Source organism: Panthera uncia, chromosome F1, assembly GCF_023721935.1.
Source record: "Panthera uncia isolate 11264 chromosome F1, Puncia_PCG_1.0, whole genome shotgun sequence".
Taxonomy (NCBI): domain Eukaryota; kingdom Metazoa; phylum Chordata; class Mammalia; order Carnivora; family Felidae; genus Panthera; species Panthera uncia.
The window spans coordinates 23,889,221-23,911,833 of NC_064813.1; the positions used below are offsets into that span (position 1 = coordinate 23,889,221).

At 39.1% G+C, this 22,613-nt stretch overlaps 2 protein-coding genes and 1 non-coding gene across 3 annotated transcripts in view; 2 read left to right on the top strand and 1 right to left on the bottom strand.

Moving 5' to 3' along the window:
- RGL1 (ral guanine nucleotide dissociation stimulator like 1) overlaps positions 1–22,452 on the bottom strand; it is a 257,439-nt gene extending 234,987 nt beyond the window's left edge. Inside the window, exon 1 of the mRNA XM_049634098.1 lies at positions 21,892–22,452. The gene's annotated coding sequence lies outside the window, so the exon portion shown is untranslated. The remainder of the gene's footprint in view (positions 1–21,891) is intronic.
- APOBEC4 (apolipoprotein B mRNA editing enzyme catalytic polypeptide like 4) lies at positions 4,702–11,580 on the top strand. The gene is made up of 2 exons (XM_049634099.1): positions 4,702–4,932; positions 9,122–11,580. The coding sequence occupies exon 2, from the start codon at positions 9,152–9,154 to the stop codon at positions 10,256–10,258; it is 1,107 nt and encodes a 368-aa protein (XP_049490056.1). The 5' UTR covers positions 4,702–4,932; positions 9,122–9,151; the 3' UTR covers positions 10,259–11,580.
- On the top strand, positions 5,541–5,646 carry LOC125926090 (U6 spliceosomal RNA). Its single transcript, XR_007459012.1, has one exon. It is a non-coding gene; the product is annotated as a U6 spliceosomal RNA (small nuclear RNA).
- Positions 22,453–22,613: the final 161 nt, after the last annotated feature.

Here is a 22,613-nt window from a genome sequence, read left to right on the forward strand (position 1 = left end):
AATTTTTGAATATGACACCAAAAGTGAAAGCATCAAAAGCAAAAGTAGACAAGTGGGACAACATGATGCTTAAAAGCTTCTGCAAGGCTAAAGAAACTTAATCAGCAAAGTGAAAAGGCAACCTACAGAATGGCAGAAAGCATTTGTAAACAAGGTATGACTTACAGAATGGCAGAAAACATTTGCAGACAACATATGTGATAAGGGGCTAATAGCCAAAATATATAAGGAAGTATATAATAGCAAAAAGAAACCAAATAATCTAATCAGTAAGGAAATGTAAATCCAATCCACAACGAAATATCACCTCACACCTGTTCAGATGGCTATTATCAAAAAGACAAAAGAGAGGTGCCTGGGTGGTTCAGTTGGTTGAGCGTCTGACTTCAGCTCAAGTCATGATCTCGTGGTCTGTGGGTTCGAGCCCCACGTCGGGCTCTGTGCTGACAGCTCAGAGCCTGGAGCCTGGAGCCTGCTTCGGATTCTGTGTCTCCCTCTCTCTCTGCCCCTCCCCCGCTCATGCTCTGTCTCTCTCTCTGTCAAAAATAAATAAACATTAAAAACGTTAAAAAAAAAAGACAAAAGATAACAAAGTGTTGGTGATGACATGGAAAAGGGAACCCTTCTATACTGTGAGAATGTAAGTTGGTAGAGCCATTATAGAAAACAATATGGCAGTTTTTCAAGAAATTAAAAATAAACTACCATGTGATCTGGCAATCCCACTTCTGGGTATTTATCCAAAAGAACGAATCAGTATCCCAAGGAAATATCTGCACTCCCATATTCATTGCAGTGTTATTCACAACAGTCAAAATATGGAAACAACCTAAATGTCCATAGACAGATGAATGAAAAAAGAAGATGTGGTATATACATACAATGGAATATTCAGATTTAAAAAAAAAATCCTGGCATTTGCCACAACGTGGATGAACCTGATGGACGTTATGTTTCATGAAATAAGCCAGAAACAGAAAGACGCACACTGTATAATGTCATTTATATGTGGAATCTAAAATACACTCATAGGAGCGCCTGGGTGGCCAATCAGTTGAGCGGCCAACTTCAGCTCACGTCATGATCTCGCAGTCTGTGAGTTCAAGCCCATGTCAGTCTCTGTGCTGACAGCTCAGAGACTGGAGCCTACTTTGGATTCTGTGTCTCCCTCTCTCTCTGCCCCTCCCCCACTCACACTCTGTCTCTCTCTTTCTCTCTCAGCAAATGAATAAACATTAAAAAAAATTTTTTTTCACAATCCCAGACTTAAGCTATACTACAAAACTGTAATCATCAAGACAGTATGGTACTGGCACAAGAACAGACACTCAGATCAATGGAACAGAATAGAGAACCCAGAAATGGACCCACAAATGTACGGCCAACTAATCTTTGACAAAGCAGGAAAGAATATCCAGTGGAATAAAGACAGTCTCTTCAGCAAGTGGTTCTGGGAAAACTGGACAGCGACATGCAGAAGAATGAACCTGGACCACTTTCTTACACCAGACACAAAAATAAACTCAAAATGGATGAAAGACCTAAATGTAAGACAAGAAGCCATCAAAATCCTCGAGGAGAAAGCAGGCAAAAACCTCTTTGATCTTGGCCACAGCAACTTCTTACTCAACACGTCTCCGGAGGAAAGGGAAACAAAAGCAAAAATGAACTACTGGGACCTCATGAAAATAAAAAGCTTCTGCACAGTGAAGGAAACAATCAGCAAAACTAAAAGGCAACTGACAGAATGGGAGAAGATATTTGCAAGTGACATATCAGATAAAGGGTTAGCATCCAAAATCTATAAAGAACTTATCAAACTCAACACCCAAAAAACAAATAATCCAGTGAAGAAATGGGCAAAAGACATGAATAGACACTCCTCCAAAGAAGAATCCAGATGGCTAACCAACACATGAAAAAATGCTCACCATCACTCATCATCAGGGAACTACAAATCAAAACCACAATAAGATACCACCTCACACCTGTCAGAATGGCTACCATTAACAACTCAGGCAACAACAGATGTTGGTGAGGATGTGGAGAAAGAGGATCTCTTTGGCATTGTTGGTGGGAATGCAAGCTGGTGCAGTCACTCTGGAAAACGGTATGGAGGTTCCTCAAAAAACTAAAAATAGAACTACCCTATGACCCAGCAATTACACTGCTAGGCATTTATCCATGGGATACAGGTGTGCTGTTTCAAAGGGACACATGTACCCCCATGTTTATAGCAGCACTATCAACAATAGCCAAAGTATGGAAAGAGCCCAAATGTCCATTGTTGGATGAATGGATAAAGAAGATGTGGTATACATATACAATGGAGTATTACTCGGCAATCAAAAAGAATGAAGTCTTGCCGTTTGCAACTACATGGATGGAACTGAAGGGTATTATGCTAAGTGAAATTAGTCAGTCAGAGAAAGACAAAAATCATATGACTTCACTCAGATGAGGACTTTAAGAGACAAAACAGATGAATATAAGGGAAGGGAAACAAAAATAATATAAAAACAGGGAGGGGGACAAAACAGAAGAGACTCACAAATATGGAGAACAAACTGAGGGTTATGGGAGGGGTTGTGGGAGGGGGGATGGGCTAAATGGGTAAGGGGCACTAAGGAATCTACTCCTGAAATCATTGTTGCACTATATGCCAACTAATTTGGATGTAAATTTTTAAAAATAAAAAATAAAATTAAAAAAATTTTTTTAATAAAATAAAATAAAATACACTCAGAAGCTTAGTGTAAAGTGTTGATTGCCAGGGGCTGGGGCAAAGAGGATATGGAGTAATGTTGGTCAAAGGGTACAAAGTTTCAGTTATGCAAGATGACTCAATTCTAAAGATCTAATGTACAGCATGGTGACTACAGTTAATAATACAATAATACAATATTGCATACTTGAATTTGCTAAGAGGGTAGCTCTTAAATGCTCTCATACAGCACCCCCCACCAAAAGATAACTATATGATACGTTATTAGCTAGATTGTTATGATCATTTCACAATGTAGAAATACATCAAAAGATCAAGATGGGGCGCCTGGGTGGCTCAGTCAGTTAAGCATCTGACTTCCGCTCAAATCATGATCTCACGGTCAGTGGGTTTGAGCCCCGCATCGGGCTCTGTGCTGACAGCTCAGAGCCTGGAGCCTGTCTCAGATTCTGTGTCTCCCTCTTTCTCTGACCCTCCCCTGTTAATGCTCTCTCTCTGTCTCAAAAATAAATAAATGTTAAAAAAAATTTTTTTTTAAAAGATCAAGTTGTACGCCCTAAATTTAATACATAATTTTTATTTTTCAATTATCCCTCAATAGAGCTGTTTTTAAAAATGGTGGCTATGTAGGGATTACCCATCCCTAAAATTACCTAAAATGCAATTGGTAAATATACTAGTGGATAGAGGTTCATTTTTAAGGTAATATTTTTAAATGGGATGTCATTTATTAATGTTAAATAAAAGGTGAAATTTTGGTTTTATATTTACAAGTTTGCTGAGTTGTAAACTCAGGAGATACTATGAAAATGGAGGCAGGAGGTGAGAATGACAAAGGCATGATCAGCGGCCAGTCATGGGGAAGGAATGGGATACAACAGTGAGCACACACCAAGAAAAAAACATGGAAGACAATGTAACTGACAAATAACTAGCTGAGGAGTTAAGTGAATACACGTGAGACCCTTAAAAGGCAGAGATCAACATGAAACATCTAAACTAGAAGGAGCCCCCTAGAGGAGAAAGGACACTTGCTGTTGTGGAGACTGGGAGTTTGATGGAGGAACCAGTTAAGAGTGGTAACACTGCTGCAGGAAGCCTTCTAGGTGCTTCCATTATCGCTGATGGGCTATCTTTAGCATAGTATATATTTAAGAACTTTTTGGTGGTAGGTAATGGAAATACACAATAGTGATCACCACTGGTTCCTTCAAGTGGCCTGAGGAAGAGGAAAGAGGGAGTAATTGGGAGAGGCCATAGACAATGAATTATGACTACCAACAAGTTCAATGTCCTAGGAGATGGTGTGGAGTTGAAGGGAGGCAAGGGAACAGAGGGGAAAAGGCTGAGTGGCTCTTCCATTAACTATGGAGAAATGGCCACAACTGATCTGGAGGCAAAGTTTGCCTTAAGCTGGAAGGACCCACCTACATACCAATAGGAAGGATCTCCCAGAGAATGTGTAAGAGGAGAGAGACTACTAGCACATAATGACTCAGGTTTGGACAAACTGAAGAGCTTTCTCTTCAGGGACTGTGGACCTAGTAATAAAAAGCGCCTCTTTTGGGGGAAATCAAGTCTCTGCTCCCTTTCATAGGTGCCTCCCTATCCCAGAAGGGCAAGCCTCCTAAGAAAAGGCCCTTGTGCCTCCACAGGCAACACAACCAACAAACCGTATCCACACATGAGGCCTGGCACTTATTCTGGATCAGGACAAAGACTCTGAGACTCATGACTTCAGAGCTTGATTCTTATAGCCAGAGGGAGAAAAAAAAAAAAAAAAAAAAAACCCAAGACGTTCACATAAATAGTCAGATAGTATGCTTTTATCCAGACTGGAATATGCATTCATGTATATTTTCATCTTTGGAACAGGTGGTTTGAAATGCAAATAAAGTAATAAGTGTCAGAGCCGTATCCTAGCAGTAGCTGCTTTGCAAACGTTACCATGGCACCAATTCAACAGTGTTCTTAGAGGCAGCCATACCTCAGAAAGGTCTTTCTAACTTGGGACAGCAAAGTTCAAAGGAACTACTAGGCACAAACTACGAAAGAGTCCTGAACAAATACAGGAGGTGAAGATTTACAGCACAATTGCCCTCTGAAGCCGCTTCAAACAGGGCATGGTACTTAAAAGAGAAAAGAAAGGAAACGGACTATCTTCTAGAACACCTGGAATGTGATCCAAGCCTGGAGACAAAATGATGGTAATTATAACTGCTAACATTTGTTTTTAGCTGCTAACAGATTGTGCACAGATTGGGAAGGGCAAACTCCATTCTCCAATTACTCCAGTGCAAACTGTGCTTTACCAGCACTCACTAAACCCTAGCTGGATGAAGAGAGAGCAGATTGTCCTCATGTATGTCTCATTTATGTTAAGTTAAGGAAGGCTGTCGTCCCAGGGCCGCAGTCCAGGGGCTACGCACAACCGGAAGCAAGGATCTGGGTTCTGCAGATCTCTGCCTCTTACTGCCCGTAGATCTGCTCTAAGAGGGTAGCACGCCTTTCCCAAGCACAGCCAACGTGAGGGAAATGGACCAGCTAGTGGGGACACAGGATGCTGGGGAGACAAGTCTTAGCCAACCTGGCCTGTGAACCAACTAAGATTTCTAAGGTAGGCCCTGGGCTGAACAGGGCCCCTGCCTGGGTAGGGGGAGAATGAAAGGGCAGATACCAAAAGATAATAATACAAGATAGTCTGTGATCAGTGGCAAACTGATGACATACACCACAAAGTCTCTTAAGAGTTCAAAGGGGGCAGGTGTTCTTTCCCATTTCCCTTCAGATGAAGGTGATCAAAGAACAGTCTCTGGTGCTCACTTTGGCAGCACATATACTAAAATGGGAATGACACAGAGAAGATTAGCATGGCCCCTGTGCAAGGATAACACCAAATTCGTGAAGCATTCCATTGAAAGAAAGAAAGAAAGAAAGAAAGAAAGAAAGAAAGAAAGAAAGAAAGACCCTCTGAAAAATTGAAGACTTCACCAATAGAGAACCACAGTTGGTCAACACTAAAAAGCCATTTAGCAAGAATGAAACTCCAGAGCTCCCTCCATTACATATAAAGGCCACTAGTCCTCAAGATCTCCTTACAGTAATAATGCACCATTCCTGGCTAAAATGGGAGAGGGAGCAAAAAGAAAGGAGTGCTTAGAAAAGCAATCAGGACTTTCCATAACTGCCTTTACTTTGAAACACGCACAGACTTATGTTTCCCATAAGAGTAATTCTGGGACCATTACATATAGTTAACTCCACCCATCCCACCCACCCCCAAAACACAAAGGCAGAAAAGGACCTCTTGATACTGCTTCTATAACATCTTACCCAAATCATGCATGACTTGAAATTGTCATTTGAGTAGTAACTTGAGAATCAGGTGTGCCACTGAACAGCAGACCACATCCAGGGCACCAGGAGCAAGTGAGACTTTGGGTTGGGTTTCAGCAAGGTTTAATATTCAGAGAGATATAGTCTGATGAGTAAAGCTGAAAGAGGAGGAGATCCAGGGAGAAAACAATGCTCAGGATCAAGCAGGAGATGATGTCAGGCTCCAGGTAATGGATTCATTGCCAAGGACAAAACAGGAAGAATGCAGGGCCCTGAGGAAAAGTTATGAGGTCTAGGAAGCCTCAGGGCAGGGATTCAGTTGCATCAGGAAAATATAGCACTGAGGAGGAAACTGAGGCAGATATCTGCTCTTATGGATTAAATTGACATGACAGATTAGGAGAAATCTGAATTTGATGGGTGTGTGGTGTCCAGAATTACTGCCGATACACGCCGTTAGGATAATGGTGACATGAGTGAAGTCACATTCCATCCACAGCAGGCCTGGGGCTCCTAAAATATTTTCTGCCCGGAACAGGGTTAGCAAAGGAACTCTGTAGGCTTCAGCTGTACCAGAAGAACAGGAACAGAGGTGATATGGGTTGAAAAAGAAAGAAGTTGATCAAAGTGCTTCCATATGAAAGACTGTAATAAGTACTTCTAAAATGACAAAATGTGTCATTTTGTTTGTTTTATAATGGTCAGTTTATCTCATTTAAATTTGCTACTTTGTCCATTTTGTTGCCTGGACAGAGAGTTAAATGTAAAAGATATATATTCTACAAAAATATATGGGGATTTAACTCCTCTTTGATAGGGAAGTCTTTTCTAAGTACAATAGTAAAAACTAAATCTTAAGCCTAAAGATTAGACCTTATAAAAATGTAAAATTTGATATAATTAAAAATGCCACCAGCATAATTAAATGGCTCTATAAGCCAAGTGAAATACTTGCAAAAGTTATAACAGCTAATATTCTTAATACATAAAGAGTTCTTACAAACCAGTCAGGAACACCTCAAAAAAGGGGGTTAGGAATGAAATGTATTTCACAGAAGAATAAATACTACAGACCAATAAGTGTGTGAAAAAGTGTTCAGCCTCACAACGAACTGAAAAGGTACAAATTATAACCACAAAGGGATACCGATGCTCACTTCTCAAATCGGCAAAGGAAGCGATAAATGATAAACATCGCAGGGAGGGAATGAAATAAAATTGGAACACCTTCCCAAGAATCAATCTGACAAAGCTTGAGCCGATACAACTTTTAGTAATCTACACTAGAGAAAAGAAAAATACAATTTATCTACAGAAATGTTCATCAAATCATTATTTATAATCATAAAAGAGGCAAACACCTGAATATTTGATTACATATTAGCTGTGTAATAAAATACTAACTAGCCATGAATACTGTTTTTTGAAGAATTTTTAAAAACACGGGGAAATGCTAATGACATAATACTAAGTGGAAAAGCAAAGTATAAACATGATTTTATTTATGTTGTGCATAACGAACACATGTAGCAAAAAGATCAGAGGGAAGAGACACGTAAACAGTTATGGGAATGTAAACTGAGACACAACAGCATGAGTTTTTATTTTTCCCTTCAAGTATCAGTATTTTAAAAAATATTCTACAAGAAATATGTAATACTTGTATAACAAAAAGGTGGGGTTTTTTTAATGTTCTTAAAACTTGGTGTGCCTGGGTGGCTCAGTCGGTTCAGCATCCAACTTCAGCCCAGGTCATGATCTCATGGCTCGTGAGTTCAAGCCTCACGTCAGGCTGTGTGCTGACAACTCAGAGCCTGGAGCCTGCTTCAGATTCTGTGTCTCCCTCTCTCTCTGCCCTTCTCCTGCTCACACTCTGTCTCTTTTCTCTCAAAAATAAGTAAACGTTAAAAAAAATGTTTTTAATGTTCTTAAAACTATACTATAATGCCCTAGGTTGCTCTTTGGGAATAATGGTAACAGAAATTTTTGTTTAAAGGAAAAACAAAACAAAACTTAAAAGAGCTTAAGTTTTGTGGTTTAACATACCAGAAACTATTTATTTGAAATATCCTAAAGGACCATATGTGCTTTCCAGAATGGTAAAGTTTCCAAAATGTTCTAACAAGACCCACCCACTGGAAATACAACTCTCAGATGGCAATGAGTAAGTGTCCACGACCCAAAGAGTAATCATTCCTACAAGAAGTCTCTACCATTAAGCAAAATAGACCCCATGATCCCATTCCCAAAATGATAGTTATCTCCCATTTACTGCCAATGATCTGAAGAAATAACTGATTTTAAATGCAGGTACACTCAAAACCCATGCAGATAATTAGATAATATCATTCAGAAAAGAGACAAAAGAAGAACATTATGAACAAATTGCAAAACCCTTGCTTGTTCTTTTAGACTTTCATAAATAAGAATCATCTAGATAATCCTGGGATTTGTACTACCACTACTCACAGCTCATATTTATTGAGTCCTTCATATAATAATATGATACATATGCACATAATAAAGCATTTTATATTGATTACATCATTCGGTCCTTGAGAAAACCTTAGGAGGTAGATACTACACTTGCCCTCATTTTACAGACAAGGAAGCTGTGACTCCCAACTGTAAACAACTTGCAGAAAGTCACTAAGCTGTTAGGCGACAGAGCCCAGATTTGAAATAAGGCAGTCTGTCGGCAGAACTTGCGCTGTTAACCCATTTGCTCTATTGCCTCAGTCAGGTCTATGAAACAGATAAAGGTGTAATTTTGCCTTTCTTTTTTGTTTCCTCCCCACTCCTCAAGATTCTCAATGAAGAGAGACGAATCCCGAGCTTTCTAATCTATGGATATACATCAGTACGTTCTAGAATCAAAGATTCTGTAGCTATTGCACTCTACCTCCTTTAGAGAAAAATAAGTTAATGGCTCAAAATAATAAATGGCTCAATAAGTTAATGCATTTAATGCATTAAAAATAATAATGGCTCAATAAGTTAATGCATTTTCTTTCATTTTTCCTGCACTGCTTTTATATATAATTTCTCTTCCTTGTTTAGGGTTGCAGCTAGAAGACAATAAAACTAGCAATGGAGCCCTTATATGAAGAATACCTAGCAAATCATGGAACAATTGTAAAACCTTATTACTGGCTAAGCTTCTCTCTAGATTGCTCTAACTGTCCCTACCATATTCGGACAGGAGAAGAAGCAAGGGTTCCCTATACAGAATTTTATCAGATTTTTGGATTCCCTTATGGGCCAGCATATCCTCAAACAAAGCACCTCACGTTTTATGAACTAAAAACTTCCTCTGGAAGCCTGGTGCAAAAGGGCCATGCTAGCAGTTGCACCGGCAATAACACCCATCCAGAATCAATGTTATTTGAGATGAATGGTTACCTCAACTCAGCCATACGCAATAATGACGCCATCAGGCATATCATTCTGTACTCCAGCAACTCCCCTTGTAATGAAGCCGACCACTGCTGCATCAGCAAAATGTACAATTTCTTAATAATGTATCCAGATGTTACTCTTAGCATTTACTTTTCTCAGCTCTATCACACTGAGCCTGAATTTCCTGCCTCGGCCTGGAACCGCGAAGCTCTCCGGAGTCTAGCCAGTTTATGGCCACAGGTCATTCTGAGCCCAATAAGTGGTAGCATTTGGCATTCTCTCCTCAACAACTTTGTCAGTGGTGTCTCAGGATCAACTGTTTTCCAGCCCATTTTAACTGGGAGAGCACAGGCTGACAGGCACAACGCATATGAAATCAACGCCATAACAGGAGTGAGGCCGTATTTCACTGATGTTCTTCCCCAGACAAAAGAGAATCAGATCATAAAAGCTCAGGCAGCTTTAGACAGCTATCTCTTAAACAATGTCTTTCCTGGACAGTCTTTTCAAGTGACTAATGGACAACCTCAACCCAATCTGACCCCAGACCTCAGGGTTCCTGTCATTTTTGTGCTGGTGCCTTTCAGAGACCTACCACCGATCCACGTGGGTCAAAACCCACATAAACCCAGGAATGTCGTAAGGCACTTGAATATGCCTCAAATGTCATTCCAGGAAACCAAGGACCTCAGAAGGCCTCCCCTTGGAATGCCAGTGGAGAGAGGGGAAATCATGGAGAACTTAGCAAGTACCAAAGAGGCAGATGAAAAGAAGAAGAAGAAGAAAGGAAAAAAATAAAATCTGTATTTCTACCACATGAGACCAACTACCAGAGGCCTTATTAGATGGCAAACAAAAATCTGGAGACTTTCTCTCTTAGGTCTGATCCAAGATCGGAGATAAACTGATACTCTAAAAGCAAAACCTGCATTATTTACCAGCTCAACTATTATAAAGCTACACTACTTTTAACATAATCCAAAATGTTTCCATAAGCAACTTGATCTATTTTGAAAGTGACGGTATCAAAATGGAGCCATTAGTACCTTGCTGATATTCTGGTGTGGAAAAGGAAATGTCATCATTCTAGTCTACCCACATCATCTTTCCCCCAAAAAGAAAAGCCCATGGACTAAATAGCTTCCTAAACTGGTTTCGGTATAAAAATTTACTGTAAAATTGGAAAACAGCCTGAAGCTACTGACATTAAGTACTGTCTGCATAAGTAAACCAGTGATTTTCCATTAACTGTTAATCATGGATAGAAGACTTTAGGCAGCCCTTTTTTGTTTTTTTCCTAAAATGGTTCTAAAGAGTTTTGCGTCGGGGGGAAAAGTTCTTTTGCTAATTGATTATATATAGCGACAAAAATTGATTTTTGAAACCTAGTCACCTGCTCAATGTGATATTTCCCAGCTCAGACCTCTTCCTCCAGAGCAGATGACAGAGGCAGGATGATACATGAGAATCAGCAAAGGCTCCTTCCATCATACACCATATAAAATCCATGCTGCCCTTACCGGCTATCAAGGCTCCTTCTCTGCCTTCAGTTGCCTTGTCTCATCAGCAAGAATGTAAGTTCTGACAGGTTAAGCACTGTCTCTCTCGGCTCTTTGGTTTTCCCTTAGAATCTAGCCAACTATTCATGCAAAATGTGGGTAGCAAGATTGTGAATCTACATCTCAGTAACATTACCAATCATTGCTTCCCAACATTCCTTATCCATTCCAGTTAAGAGCTTGCTTAACCATCCTGCAATGGACATCTTGTTTTTATTAGTATCCATTCGCCCTTCTTCTGATATAGCTCCCCAATGCATAATTGGTTTCTTTTACTTCCCTTCTTTCTGAACCTTTCTTTTTCACCGGTGTATATCTATATATAAGATTCTCTTAAAATCTTGTTCAAAACACACTTCCAGGAAGTGCTCCTTGACTAACCATCTGAGCATGTACATTAAAGCATTTTGTGTTTAATTAATTCACATTTTCTGCCTCACTTTCCTCTTAGAAATATGTAAAGATGCATTATGAGAAAAAATGTATATCCATTTGTAAATTGCTACTCAATTTTTTCTTAATGTATGTAAAAAGTAATGCTAAGCTATAAGATAGTTTTGCCATTAACAGGGAGGGGGACAAAACATAAGAGACTCTTAAATATGGAGAACAAACAGAGGGTTACTGGGGGGGTTGTGGGAGGGGGGATGGGCTAAATGGGTAAGGGGCTCCTGAAATCATTGTTGCACTATATGCTAACTAATTTGGATGTAAATTAAAAAAATAAAATTTTAAAAAATGTAAAAAAACAGAGATAGTTTTGCCATTAGAAAAAGCTTAAAGGACACGTAGAAGGAGGAGGAGAAGGAGGCAAAGAAAGAAAAATATTTAGAATAGAGATTTCTATTGTGATTAAAATAAACATGACTAAATTTTTTAAAAAGAATATTCTAATGTTAATGTGAAAATTTTTATATTATAATTGGAATATAATAATGTAATTATTATTTTAAAAGGTACTATTGAAGTTTATTATTAGATCATGAAATCACATGTCTACAATTTGGGATGTAGAGTTAAAAAAAAAAAAAAAGACCCAACATGACAAATTCAGCATCTCTATCCACATGGGCAACTGAGGGGTGTGGGCACCAGCTCTGAAGCCTCTTGACAGGCTGGCTGATGAGGCCCTACAGCAGTTGGGAAGGACCTGCCCACCCTATAGGCTTCTTAAACACATACATACATACATACATACATACAAGTAGTTGCCATGAAATCTACCTACAAAGTGGTCAAAAAGACACAATCAGGCTACAAAGGATTCACTTAAAGGCATAGCCTAAAATCTGTGATGAATTTGTATTTCAAATGCAAACCTGGATTTCAATGGTATATAACAAGGGGAGAAATGTTGCCTGAACTATAGGAAATAAAAGTGCCTTTTGGCAGTTAAATTTTTGTACTAGTTAGAGAAGTCTGGTGCTAGGAAGAATGTTACTGACAGGTCACAAGTCTCGGCCAATATAGTCAAGCCTTAGACACGAGACTGTTAAGAGAGCACAAAGACACATGGCCCTTGGCAAGTAGTCTCTATTTCCCCACTAATAAAACAAGAGATATAGACTAGCTCATATTTAAGGTTCCTTTCAGCCCTATCTGCCCTAAGATGGCTTGTCCTAAAACAACAGTTCCATGGAGTAAGCTTCTACAATCAGTGATTACACTTCTTGCTCACCACACAATGGGTTCTTGATCATGCCAGGCTGGCCCAGGGATTTAGGGAAGAGTAAAAGTTGGAATGTTCCACCTCTCTTCAGCGAACTGGCAATAAGGATAGTGAAGAATTGCCACTTCTGCCACACATATGGAAATTCCAATAAAGAAAATGCAAGCCAGGGGTGCCTGGGTGGCTCAGTCAGTTGAGCAGTTAAGCATCCAATTTCGGCTCAGGTCATGATCTCACAGCTTGTGAGTATGAGCCCCACATTGGGCTCTGTGCTGACAGCTCAGAGCCTAGAGCATGCTTCAGATTCTCTCTCTCTCTCTCTCTCTCTCTCTCTCTCTCTCTCCCTGCACCTCCCTTGGTTGTGCTCTCTCTCTCTCTCAAAAATAAATTATAAAAAAAATTTTTTAATTAAAAAAAAATTCAAGTCAACAAATTAAAGCAGCTAGTGATGTGGTGATCTAAAAGAGGCAGGGGGTATATCCCAAGAAACTGATGAGGGGAACATTACCTTTATGAATCTATCATGATGTAGGATTTGACTCTCAGTTTTGTAGGCTCAGCTACCCACTTAGTCAAGACAGAGAATGGATCTATTAACCAGGGCAGACCTGGATTAATAAAGCTCCCAAGATTGACATGTAAAAACAGAAAGCTAATGTACTGATTTCCAGTGAGACTTACAACTGGATACGCAACCAGATAATTCAAGTTGTCTAGCCTATACAGCCTCTCCATTCAGAGAAGCTCCTGGGAAGCCAAATTATAATCAGAAGGTTGCTTTGTGGATTAGAGGACACCAGTATTCAAATCAAATGCTTAATGCTATCATACTCTGCTTACCAGGGAGACCATCCCTGAAGTGGTGGGATCTGCACAATAGCACCTGACCCCTGGACAGTGCTTAAGGGGGCCAAGACTGTAAGAGACAACATAAACTTCTATAACCAACTCCTGTCATGACTAGTATCGATTCTCTATAGATGTTCACGTTTTATCAAGCTACCACCTAATCCTGCTGACCTGGGAGCAAATCCCTTCTCTTTGAACTGCTGTTACATATCTTTTTTGATTCATAGTGCAGGAAATCCAAAAAGTTTAGCTCAAAGAATATCATGCTATTCATCTTATTTCCAAAGGTTTTAAGGAAAGCTACATGGTAACTTATACTAATTAAAAATAGTATTAGTAGTACCTAACATTTAGTGAAAACTATATGTCAAGCACTTTTCTAAACAGTTACACATTAACTCATTAAATCCTCCCAATAATCCTATGAGGTAGGAATTATTATAACATCTATTCTCAAATAAGGAAATTGTGGCACAGAGAGCTCACATAGTAAAGGCTGAGCTGATATGAAACCCAGGAGCTCTAGCTCTAGAATCCCCTGTTCTTAATCACTATGCTCTAATGGCTCTCAAAATAGTAACAATATGGACTCACTACAACGCCTGGGAAAATCAATATCCATTTTTACCAGCACTGCAGTCTTTCTATAGTTCTGCTCAGACTATTGTTATCAATAGGCATCCTTTAGACTATGGGTGCTAGGGAGGCTGGGTGGGCTAGGCTGAAGAACTTAAGTAACCCTGGATCCCAGAGGTTTGGCTTTAAACTCTCCCCAACCCCCACTCCTTGTTACCCATGACCTGATACCAAACAGAAGGCCTGGATCACCTTACCTTGATGTCCTTGACTCTAAGGGATGTACCAAATCATAGGCCTGAGGCAATGGAACACTGCTTCCTTAGTCTATCTAGTTAATTAGGTGGAATTGGTGCCTTAAAACATTAAAAGAGAATTAGATGATCCAGCAACTCCACTTCTGAGAATATAACCAAAAGAATTAAAAATGGGGTCTCAAGGGGCACCTGGGTGGCTCGGTCGGTTAAGTGTCCGACTTCGGCTCAGGTCATCATCTCACAGTTCACGAGTTCAAGCCCTGCATAGGGCTCTGTGCTGACAGTTCAGAGCCTGGAGCCTGCTTCACATTCTGTGTCTCCTCTCTCTGCTCCTCCCCCGTTCACACTCTCTCTCTCTCTCTCTCTCTCTCTCTCGCTCTCTCTTGAAAATAAATAAGATGTTAAAAAAAAACTTTTTTAAATGGGGTCTCAAATAGATGTTTGTATACCCATATTCATAGCACATTATTCATAAGAGCTATAAGTAATCCAAGTGTCTGTCAATAGATGAATGGGTAAAGAAAATGTGGAATATACATATAATGGAATGCTATTCCACCTTAAAAAGAAATGACATTCTGACATGTTACAATTGCAAACTGAGGAAATCAAACTAAGTGAAATAAGCCAGTCACAAAAAAACAAATACTGCATGATTCCACTAATATGAGGTACCTAGAGCTGTCAAATTTAGAGAGAGAGAATATAAAATGGACCTTATCAGGGGCTGGGGGTGGTGGAGAATAGGGAGTTATTGTTTAATGGGTACAGAGTCTTAGCTCTTTTCTGTAGGATAAAAAAAAAAGAAAAAAGAAAAAAGGTCTGGATATGGATAGTAGTGATGGTTGTACAATAATAGGAATGTAATTAACAGTGCTTAAAGGTACACTTAAAATAGTTAAGATAGTAAATTTTATGTTATGTATATTTTGCTATAATTTTTTAAAAATTAAGTGGAATTATTAATCGACACCTACTGACCTCTTCATATACTAAAAAAAAGAAGTGACATCTTTTGTGATAGACTAAATATTAGGTAACAGGCTCTATGTCTAGCCTCAAAATACTGACATTAGGTGGGGGTAGCTCACAGAAATATGTGAAAAACAAATATCTTTTTAAAAAATCATTACAATAACAAGATTTTTTAAGTTCACGGTTTACATTTCATTTCAGGCTATTGAAAAGTTATGTGTGGGTTTATTTGGACCCTCATAGTTATATCCTTATTTTTAGCACAAAGGTAAGCAGTATAGTTGGGAATAATGAGAAAGACTTTCTGAAAGCAGAGAGTGGTGCTTAAAAGCACAAGCTTTGGAATGTGACACACCTAATTACCATTACCAGTCTGCTACTTGCTAGTTGAGTATCATTGGCTGAGTTATATAACCTCTCTTAGCCTTAGTTTCCTCATCCATAAAATGTAAACACTAATTCCTAGGCCCTAAAGCTACTCTGAGGATTAAATAATGTAAATAAAGAGACTGTCTACCAAGTCTAACACAAAATAAACACTCATCAAGCAGTTGTTACTATTAATAAAATTTTAATAGAATAAAAGTAGACAGTAGAAAAAATAGGAATTGTGGGATCTTTCAAATGCTATCAAAACTATAAATTTTATGGGGTGCCTGGGTGGCTCAGTTGGTTAAGCATCCAACCTTGGCTTGGGTCATGATCTCACTGTTTGTGGGTTCCAGCCCCACGTTGGGCTCTCTGCTGTCAGCACAAAGACCACTTCCGATCCTCAGTACCCCCCTCTCTCTGCCCCTCCCCCACTCACATGCTCTCTCAAAAATAAACATTTAAAAAAGAAAAACTATAATTTCTATTTTCTATAAGAAATAAAGATATGGGACACCTGGGTGGCTCAGGTCATTATCAGGTCATTATTATCCTGGGTTCAAGCCCCACACTGGGATAGGTGCTGATAGTTCAGAGCCTGAGTCTGCTTAAGGTTCCGTGTCTCCTTCTCTCTCTGTCTTTCCCCTGCTTGTGTTCTCTCTCTCTCAAAAATAAATAAACATTAAAAAAAAAAAAAAAAAAGAAGTAAAGATATACTACTAGCATTTGTAACAATCAGGTTGGGGAAAGGAAAAAATTCTGATTTTAATATTTTGCTTAAAGCAACAAGAGAAGAAATAAGTCCATGGTCATGAAAGATACGAAAATAATTGTAAGAAAATATTTTATGCAACTTTTTGCCAATAAATTGGTAATCTAGATGAAATGCATGATTATGAAAATATAAATTCTAAAATTGAGTCAAAAAGAAAAAGAAAACCAGTCAATAACCACAGAAGATAGATGATGAAAGATCTAACTCTAAAAATATAACCAAGTCCAGACAATTTTGCAAGCACATATTGTAACTTTCAACGAAAAAACAGCACAGTAATTTCCTACAGTTGCACCTCTCCAACTTCTCCAGAGCATAAAAAAGAAGGTGAAAATCTTCTCAATTCATCTACAAAGCTAGACTAATCCTAATATCAAAATTGAGGGGGCCCTGAGTGGCTCAGTTGGTTAAGCATCTGACTCTTGATTTCGGCTCAGGTCATGCTCTCATGGTCCTGGGATCAAGCCCCCAGGTTAAACTCTGCACTTAAGTACTTAAGGTTCTCTACCTCTCCCACTGTCCCTTCCCTGTTTGCACATGCACGTGCACTTACTCTCTCTCAAAAAAAAAAAAAAAAAAAATTAAATAGACATAGCACAAAGAAATACTATGGGCCCATATCACTTATACATACTGATTCTGAAATCATGTAAACAAAATATAAACTAATCAAATCTAGCAAGTAATTAAAATAGTAATCAGAATTTATTCTGGAAATGTGGAAATGGTTCAGTGTGAAAAAATATATAAATATAATTAATTACATTTATAAATTAAAAGATATAAAATAATATGCTTTTCTCATTAGACCTCTCAAAAAAAGCATTTGATCATTTCAACAGTCGTTCCTAAAGATCATAAAACAATAGGAAATAAAACTGGTAAAATACCAATGCCATTTCCAATAAAATTGAAACAAAGAGGAGATGCCTATTATCACCCAATTTTTCAACACTATTTTTGAGAGTCCAGCTAATGCAAAAGATAAGAAAAATAAATAAATAAGATATAAATATTAGAAAAGAAAATATAAATTATCATTATCTTAAATATTATGATTGTATAGTATGACAAGAAATGTAACCTTAATTAAAACAACTGTTAGCATCAATAAGAGAGCCCATTAGTGGGAAAGAATATAGGATAAATAACTTTTAAAAATCCGCAGTCCACAGCTTCTCTTTGTATTACCATAAGCAGATTAAAAAAATTAAATAGATAAAGAGTCCCATTCAAAACAATGTTTAACAAACAAGGTTTATTGTTTCATTTAGCACTAAACATTTTTCCTGAGACAAGAACACAGATTTAAAACTTTTTTAATTTTAGGGGTGCCTGGGTGGCTCGGTCAGTGAAGTGTCCAACTTCAGCTCAGGTCATGAACTCACAGCACATGTGTATGAGCCCCATGTCGTGTCAGGCTGTGTGCTGACAGCTCAGAGCCTGGAGCCTGCTTCCCATTCTGTGTCTCCCTCTCTCTCTGCCCCTCCCCCCACTTGCACTCATTCTGTCTCTTAAAAATAAATAAAACAGAAAAAAAAAAGAAACTAAAAAAAATTTTTTTTAATCTTAGAAGTACTAATAGGGGCACCTGGGTGGCGCAGTCGGTTAAGCGTCCGACTTCAGCCAGGTCACGATCTCGCGGTCCGTGAGTTCGAGCCCCGCGTCGGGCTCTGGGCTGATGGCTCAGAGCCTGGAGCCTGTTTCCGACTCTGTGTCTCCCTCTCTCTCTGCCCCTCCCCCATTCATGCTCTGTCTCTCTCTGTCCCAAAAATAAATAAAAAACGCTAATAGGTATTAAAAAAAAAAAAAAAAAGAAGTACTAATATATATTAATTAGTACTGGGGCATTGGGTGGCTCAATCAGTTAAGCATCTGACTCTTGATTTCAGCTCAGGTCATTATCTCACGGGTTTGTTGGATCGAGCCCCACATCAGGCTCTGCACTGACAGTGTGGGGTCTGCTTGGGATTCTCTCTCTCTCTCCCCCTCTCTCTTTGCCCCTCCCCCACTCATACTCACATGCTCTCTCGCTCTCTCTCTCTCTCTCTCAAAAATAAATAAATAAACTTTTTAAAAAAGTACTAATATATAAACAAATAAAGGTCCCATTATTAAATAGTTCACCCTATCTACTCTACCTGAGTATGTAATCATAGTTATGTAATGCTAAAATAAATCACAAAGCAAACATTCCAAGTTTGGGAGGTTGGTGGTTTCAAAACAGCACCACTTCATTTGATTATTATGTACAAGCATTAGACCATACTATAGTGTAGATAACATGCTAAAAAGTCTTTTTATATTGTATTATTGATGTTGCTAGAGAACAGTAGTATTACATCATTACCAAAATTGAAATTTACTTATTTTATATATATATTATATAAATATAAATATATATTTTATATATATTATATATATATGTATATATAATACATGTTTGATATATTTGATTAACACTGACCTCACTTCCATTTCATTGCTATAAGATACAATGTCTTGGTTTGTTAAGTATTTAGTCCCAAGGCTGGGGAAAAGAAGCACATGGTAGGTAGAGTACTCAGCTGAAAATATTCGGGGGAAAAAAAAAGATGCGTTATAAGATAGTTTTATCAAAATCCTTTCTAATTAAAAAGATCCTTCATTCTTTGCATTATCACAGAAAATAAGAAGGAGCTACATAGTATCATGCAGCATTAACCTTGAGAAAATTCAGATTTAATCTTACTTTAGTATTGAACCAAACCAGGTTATTGGCACAATAAATAAGATGTCTTCAAATCTTTATTTCAGGGATCAACACTTATTTGTAAGATTAAAATAGGGAGAATAATATTACCTAAAATGAATTAAATACTATAATTAACATTAAAAATTATAACTTGCAAGAAAGTTGAATAATATGTATTACATAATTAAAAGATAATTAAGGACAGGTTCCTTCACACATACCCACACACACATTTCCCTAAAGCTTTATACATTTAATGGTTAGCTAATTGGGGTAGGGAGGAAATGAAAGTGTCCATTAAGAACTACTCAATCTCTTGGGGCACCTGGGTGGCTTAGTCGGTTAAGTGTCCAACTCCTGATTTCGGCTCAGGTCATGAGCTCTCCTCCTTGGGATTCTCTCTCTCTTTCTCTCTCTCTCTGCCCCTCCCCCACTCACATGTACTCCATCTCTCTCTCTCAAAATAAATAAACTTTAGGGGAAAAAAAGGAAATACTCGATCTCTAAATATGATTGCAAAATTGTCAGATTGTTCATTCATTAGATAAAAATGTGTTGCATGCCTACTATTTTCTAGGTACTTATCATTGTGAGACAGTAAAAAATACTGCACTGGAAAAGGACTTTTTGGATATTATTACATCTCAAATGTATTATGCAATATGCGGCTGAGAATTAATTATATTTAACACATTCAACATATAGAACAAGATTCTGAGTAATCAAATCAATTATACCCTTGAGCAACTCAATTCTTTAAATTCCTCTCACTATTCCCTTGAGTTAATTTCTACACCAGGATTCTTTTCCAGTTCTAAAATAAGAGAATAAAGACATTTCCTACAGAAGACCTAATATAAAAGAAGAGAAATGTAAGAGAGGGGATACATTAGCTCTTAAATTCTTGTTTCCATTTGCTCTCAATAGCACTTCTAATGTTTCATTTTCTCTTCAAAGAAAATCTTGATTTAGAAGAACAAAAAGTACAATCATCTTCAACATCAAAACAAGTATATTGTTTAGTTCTTACTAAAGTTAGCAATACATTGAAACTGAGGAAGAAATATTAAAACAAATCTTTATTCTAAGTTATATAATGCCACTCACCATAGTAATGGTCTGATACTTTGGTATATGACTTTGTAAAATAAATAGTACCAACAGGTAGAAAATTTTCCTTTGCTCTCTTAAGACAGTCCTTAGGGGAGTTTTTATCAGTGTTTGCTCATAACTTGAATGTTAATTTAAAGAAGTGTCACTTCTATCACCTAAATGATATATTTTCTAGAAAGGTGATTTAATTGGGAAGAGAAAAATGCCATATTGCTTCTTCCTCCCAAGAGGAAAGGATGCATTCCATTCCTATTCCATTCCTGTGAACTCTCTTTGTCTCTCTCTGCCTCTGTCTGTCTCTTGGGTTCTGTGTCTCCATCTCTCTCTGCCCTTCCCCTGCTCACATCCTCTCTCTCTCTCTCTCTCTCTCTCTCTCTATATATATATATATATATATATATACATATATATATACATATACGCACACACACATATCCATATGCATACATGTCGATGTAGATATACATATCCGTATATGCATATGTATGCATATCTGTCCAACAAATGTTTGATTTTGAGATTTCTCTTCCTCTTCTTACTGATTCATTATGCTCGGTGTGATGACTTTAAAACTACTGCCTTTCACATTTCATTCATTCATCAATAAATAATTGAGTACCTGAATGTATCGAGTACCTTCTGCATGCTTAGCATTATATCAAATGTAAAGGAAGATACAAAATAAATATAAGCCAAGACCTTGCCCTCCAGAATCTTTTGATCTCTTCCAGGAGCAAGATAAAACGTGATATATCATTAAGTAATTCATATGACTAGTGCCAAAATCAAAGGTACAGGTAACATGCATTTTACATTTATGTAGAATTTTAGAGCTTCAAAACACTTTCCTGTATTTAATCCTCAGAACGGTCTTGTGAAGTACACATTATCAGCTCCACTTTAACAACAAGGAACCTGAAATTCATAATTTTAAGTGGCAGCCTTAATCAAATAGATTATGAGTGGAAGTCAAGACTTGAGCCAGGGTTTTCTTATTCTAAGTCCAGTGCTCTTTTCAATACAGCACAGGAAACCAAAGGCTGGGGTATTAACAGGAAAACAGCCAGCTTTCTGCTACAGATGGAATTGAACTAGATCTGATAGGATGTCAGGAAAACATAAAGCTATCTGAGCAGTGTCCAGCTAAATGTCCAGAATAATTTTATTCTGCAAATATTTGTACTTCAGTGTTATACACACACCACAACTACCATTTCCTTAGTTTTAGTGCCTTTACCTCCTCAGTAAGAGATTTGCTCTCGGAAATGAGGATGTCAAATGTAATTAAAAAGCTGGCCTAGCAGGATCATATAAATCTTAAATCACAAATATATATCTTAAAGGTCTGGCTTCTACTAATCCTTACACATTTTGTTTCCCCTCAGCACCGGAGAGTATATCTCGCCCCTATCCTTTTCTAGCATTCTTGCTCCCAACAACCACTTATTTTAAGATGTCAGTAGCTGACCCTACCCCAAATTCCACAGGTTCACCCCAGTTTTGTCACCCCAGCCCCTGCCCACAACATCCCTCTCCCTCGCAATGCATATAATACCTAGTTCCGGCTCTGCAGGTGCGGTCGGGATGCTGTACACAGCACTGACAGATAAGATATGACCTTTCGACTCCGTCCTTGGGGACCTCCCGCTGGCCGCGCAGCGTAGTTCCAACCCCGGCAAAGGGGCTCCCGGCTCGGGACCGCAGCCACCGGCAGCGCACGGTCCGAAGTGATGCCTCTGACAACTAGAACGACACTGGGCGCCGGGGCGTGCATCACTCCGCCCCATACTCCTGCCAACTGCAGGGGACTTGGTCCGGTAACCAGTCCATCCCACCCCACAGGCGAGTCCGGGCCAGCCGGACCTCACGCAGGACCCTGACGACGGGTCGCTGGCAGCGGCGGCGGCAGCAAAAGCCACCCGCCCCCAGTGCCCATAGCCGCCAACCTAAGACCCCCTAGGCTGGACCGCAGAGAAGCGTTGCTATGGAAACCCCCCGAGGATCACGTGACGTCCTCGGACGACCAATCGCCTCTTAGCTCTGCCCGCGGCGCCGCTTTCGGCCCTCCCTTCTGCCCCGCCCCCTCCCGCCCCCGCCTTCTTCGCCCAGCCCCGCCCCTTTCCTGCGGAGAGCCCGCGCCTGCGCACCGCATCAAGCGCGCTCCCTCCCTCGCGCGCGCTCCCCGGGGAAGCGTGGGGGCGGCGTAGGAGGCTAGAGAAGAGCATGAAGCTGAGGAGGAAGGAGCGCCGCCAGCGCGCAGGCCCAGAAGCGCCCGAG

What these genes read in the sequence shown, in the direction of transcription:
- APOBEC4 (XM_049634099.1), top strand. Translation starts at nt 9,152, where the DNA reads ATGGAGCCCTTATATGAAGAATACCTAGCAAATCATGGAACAATTGTA.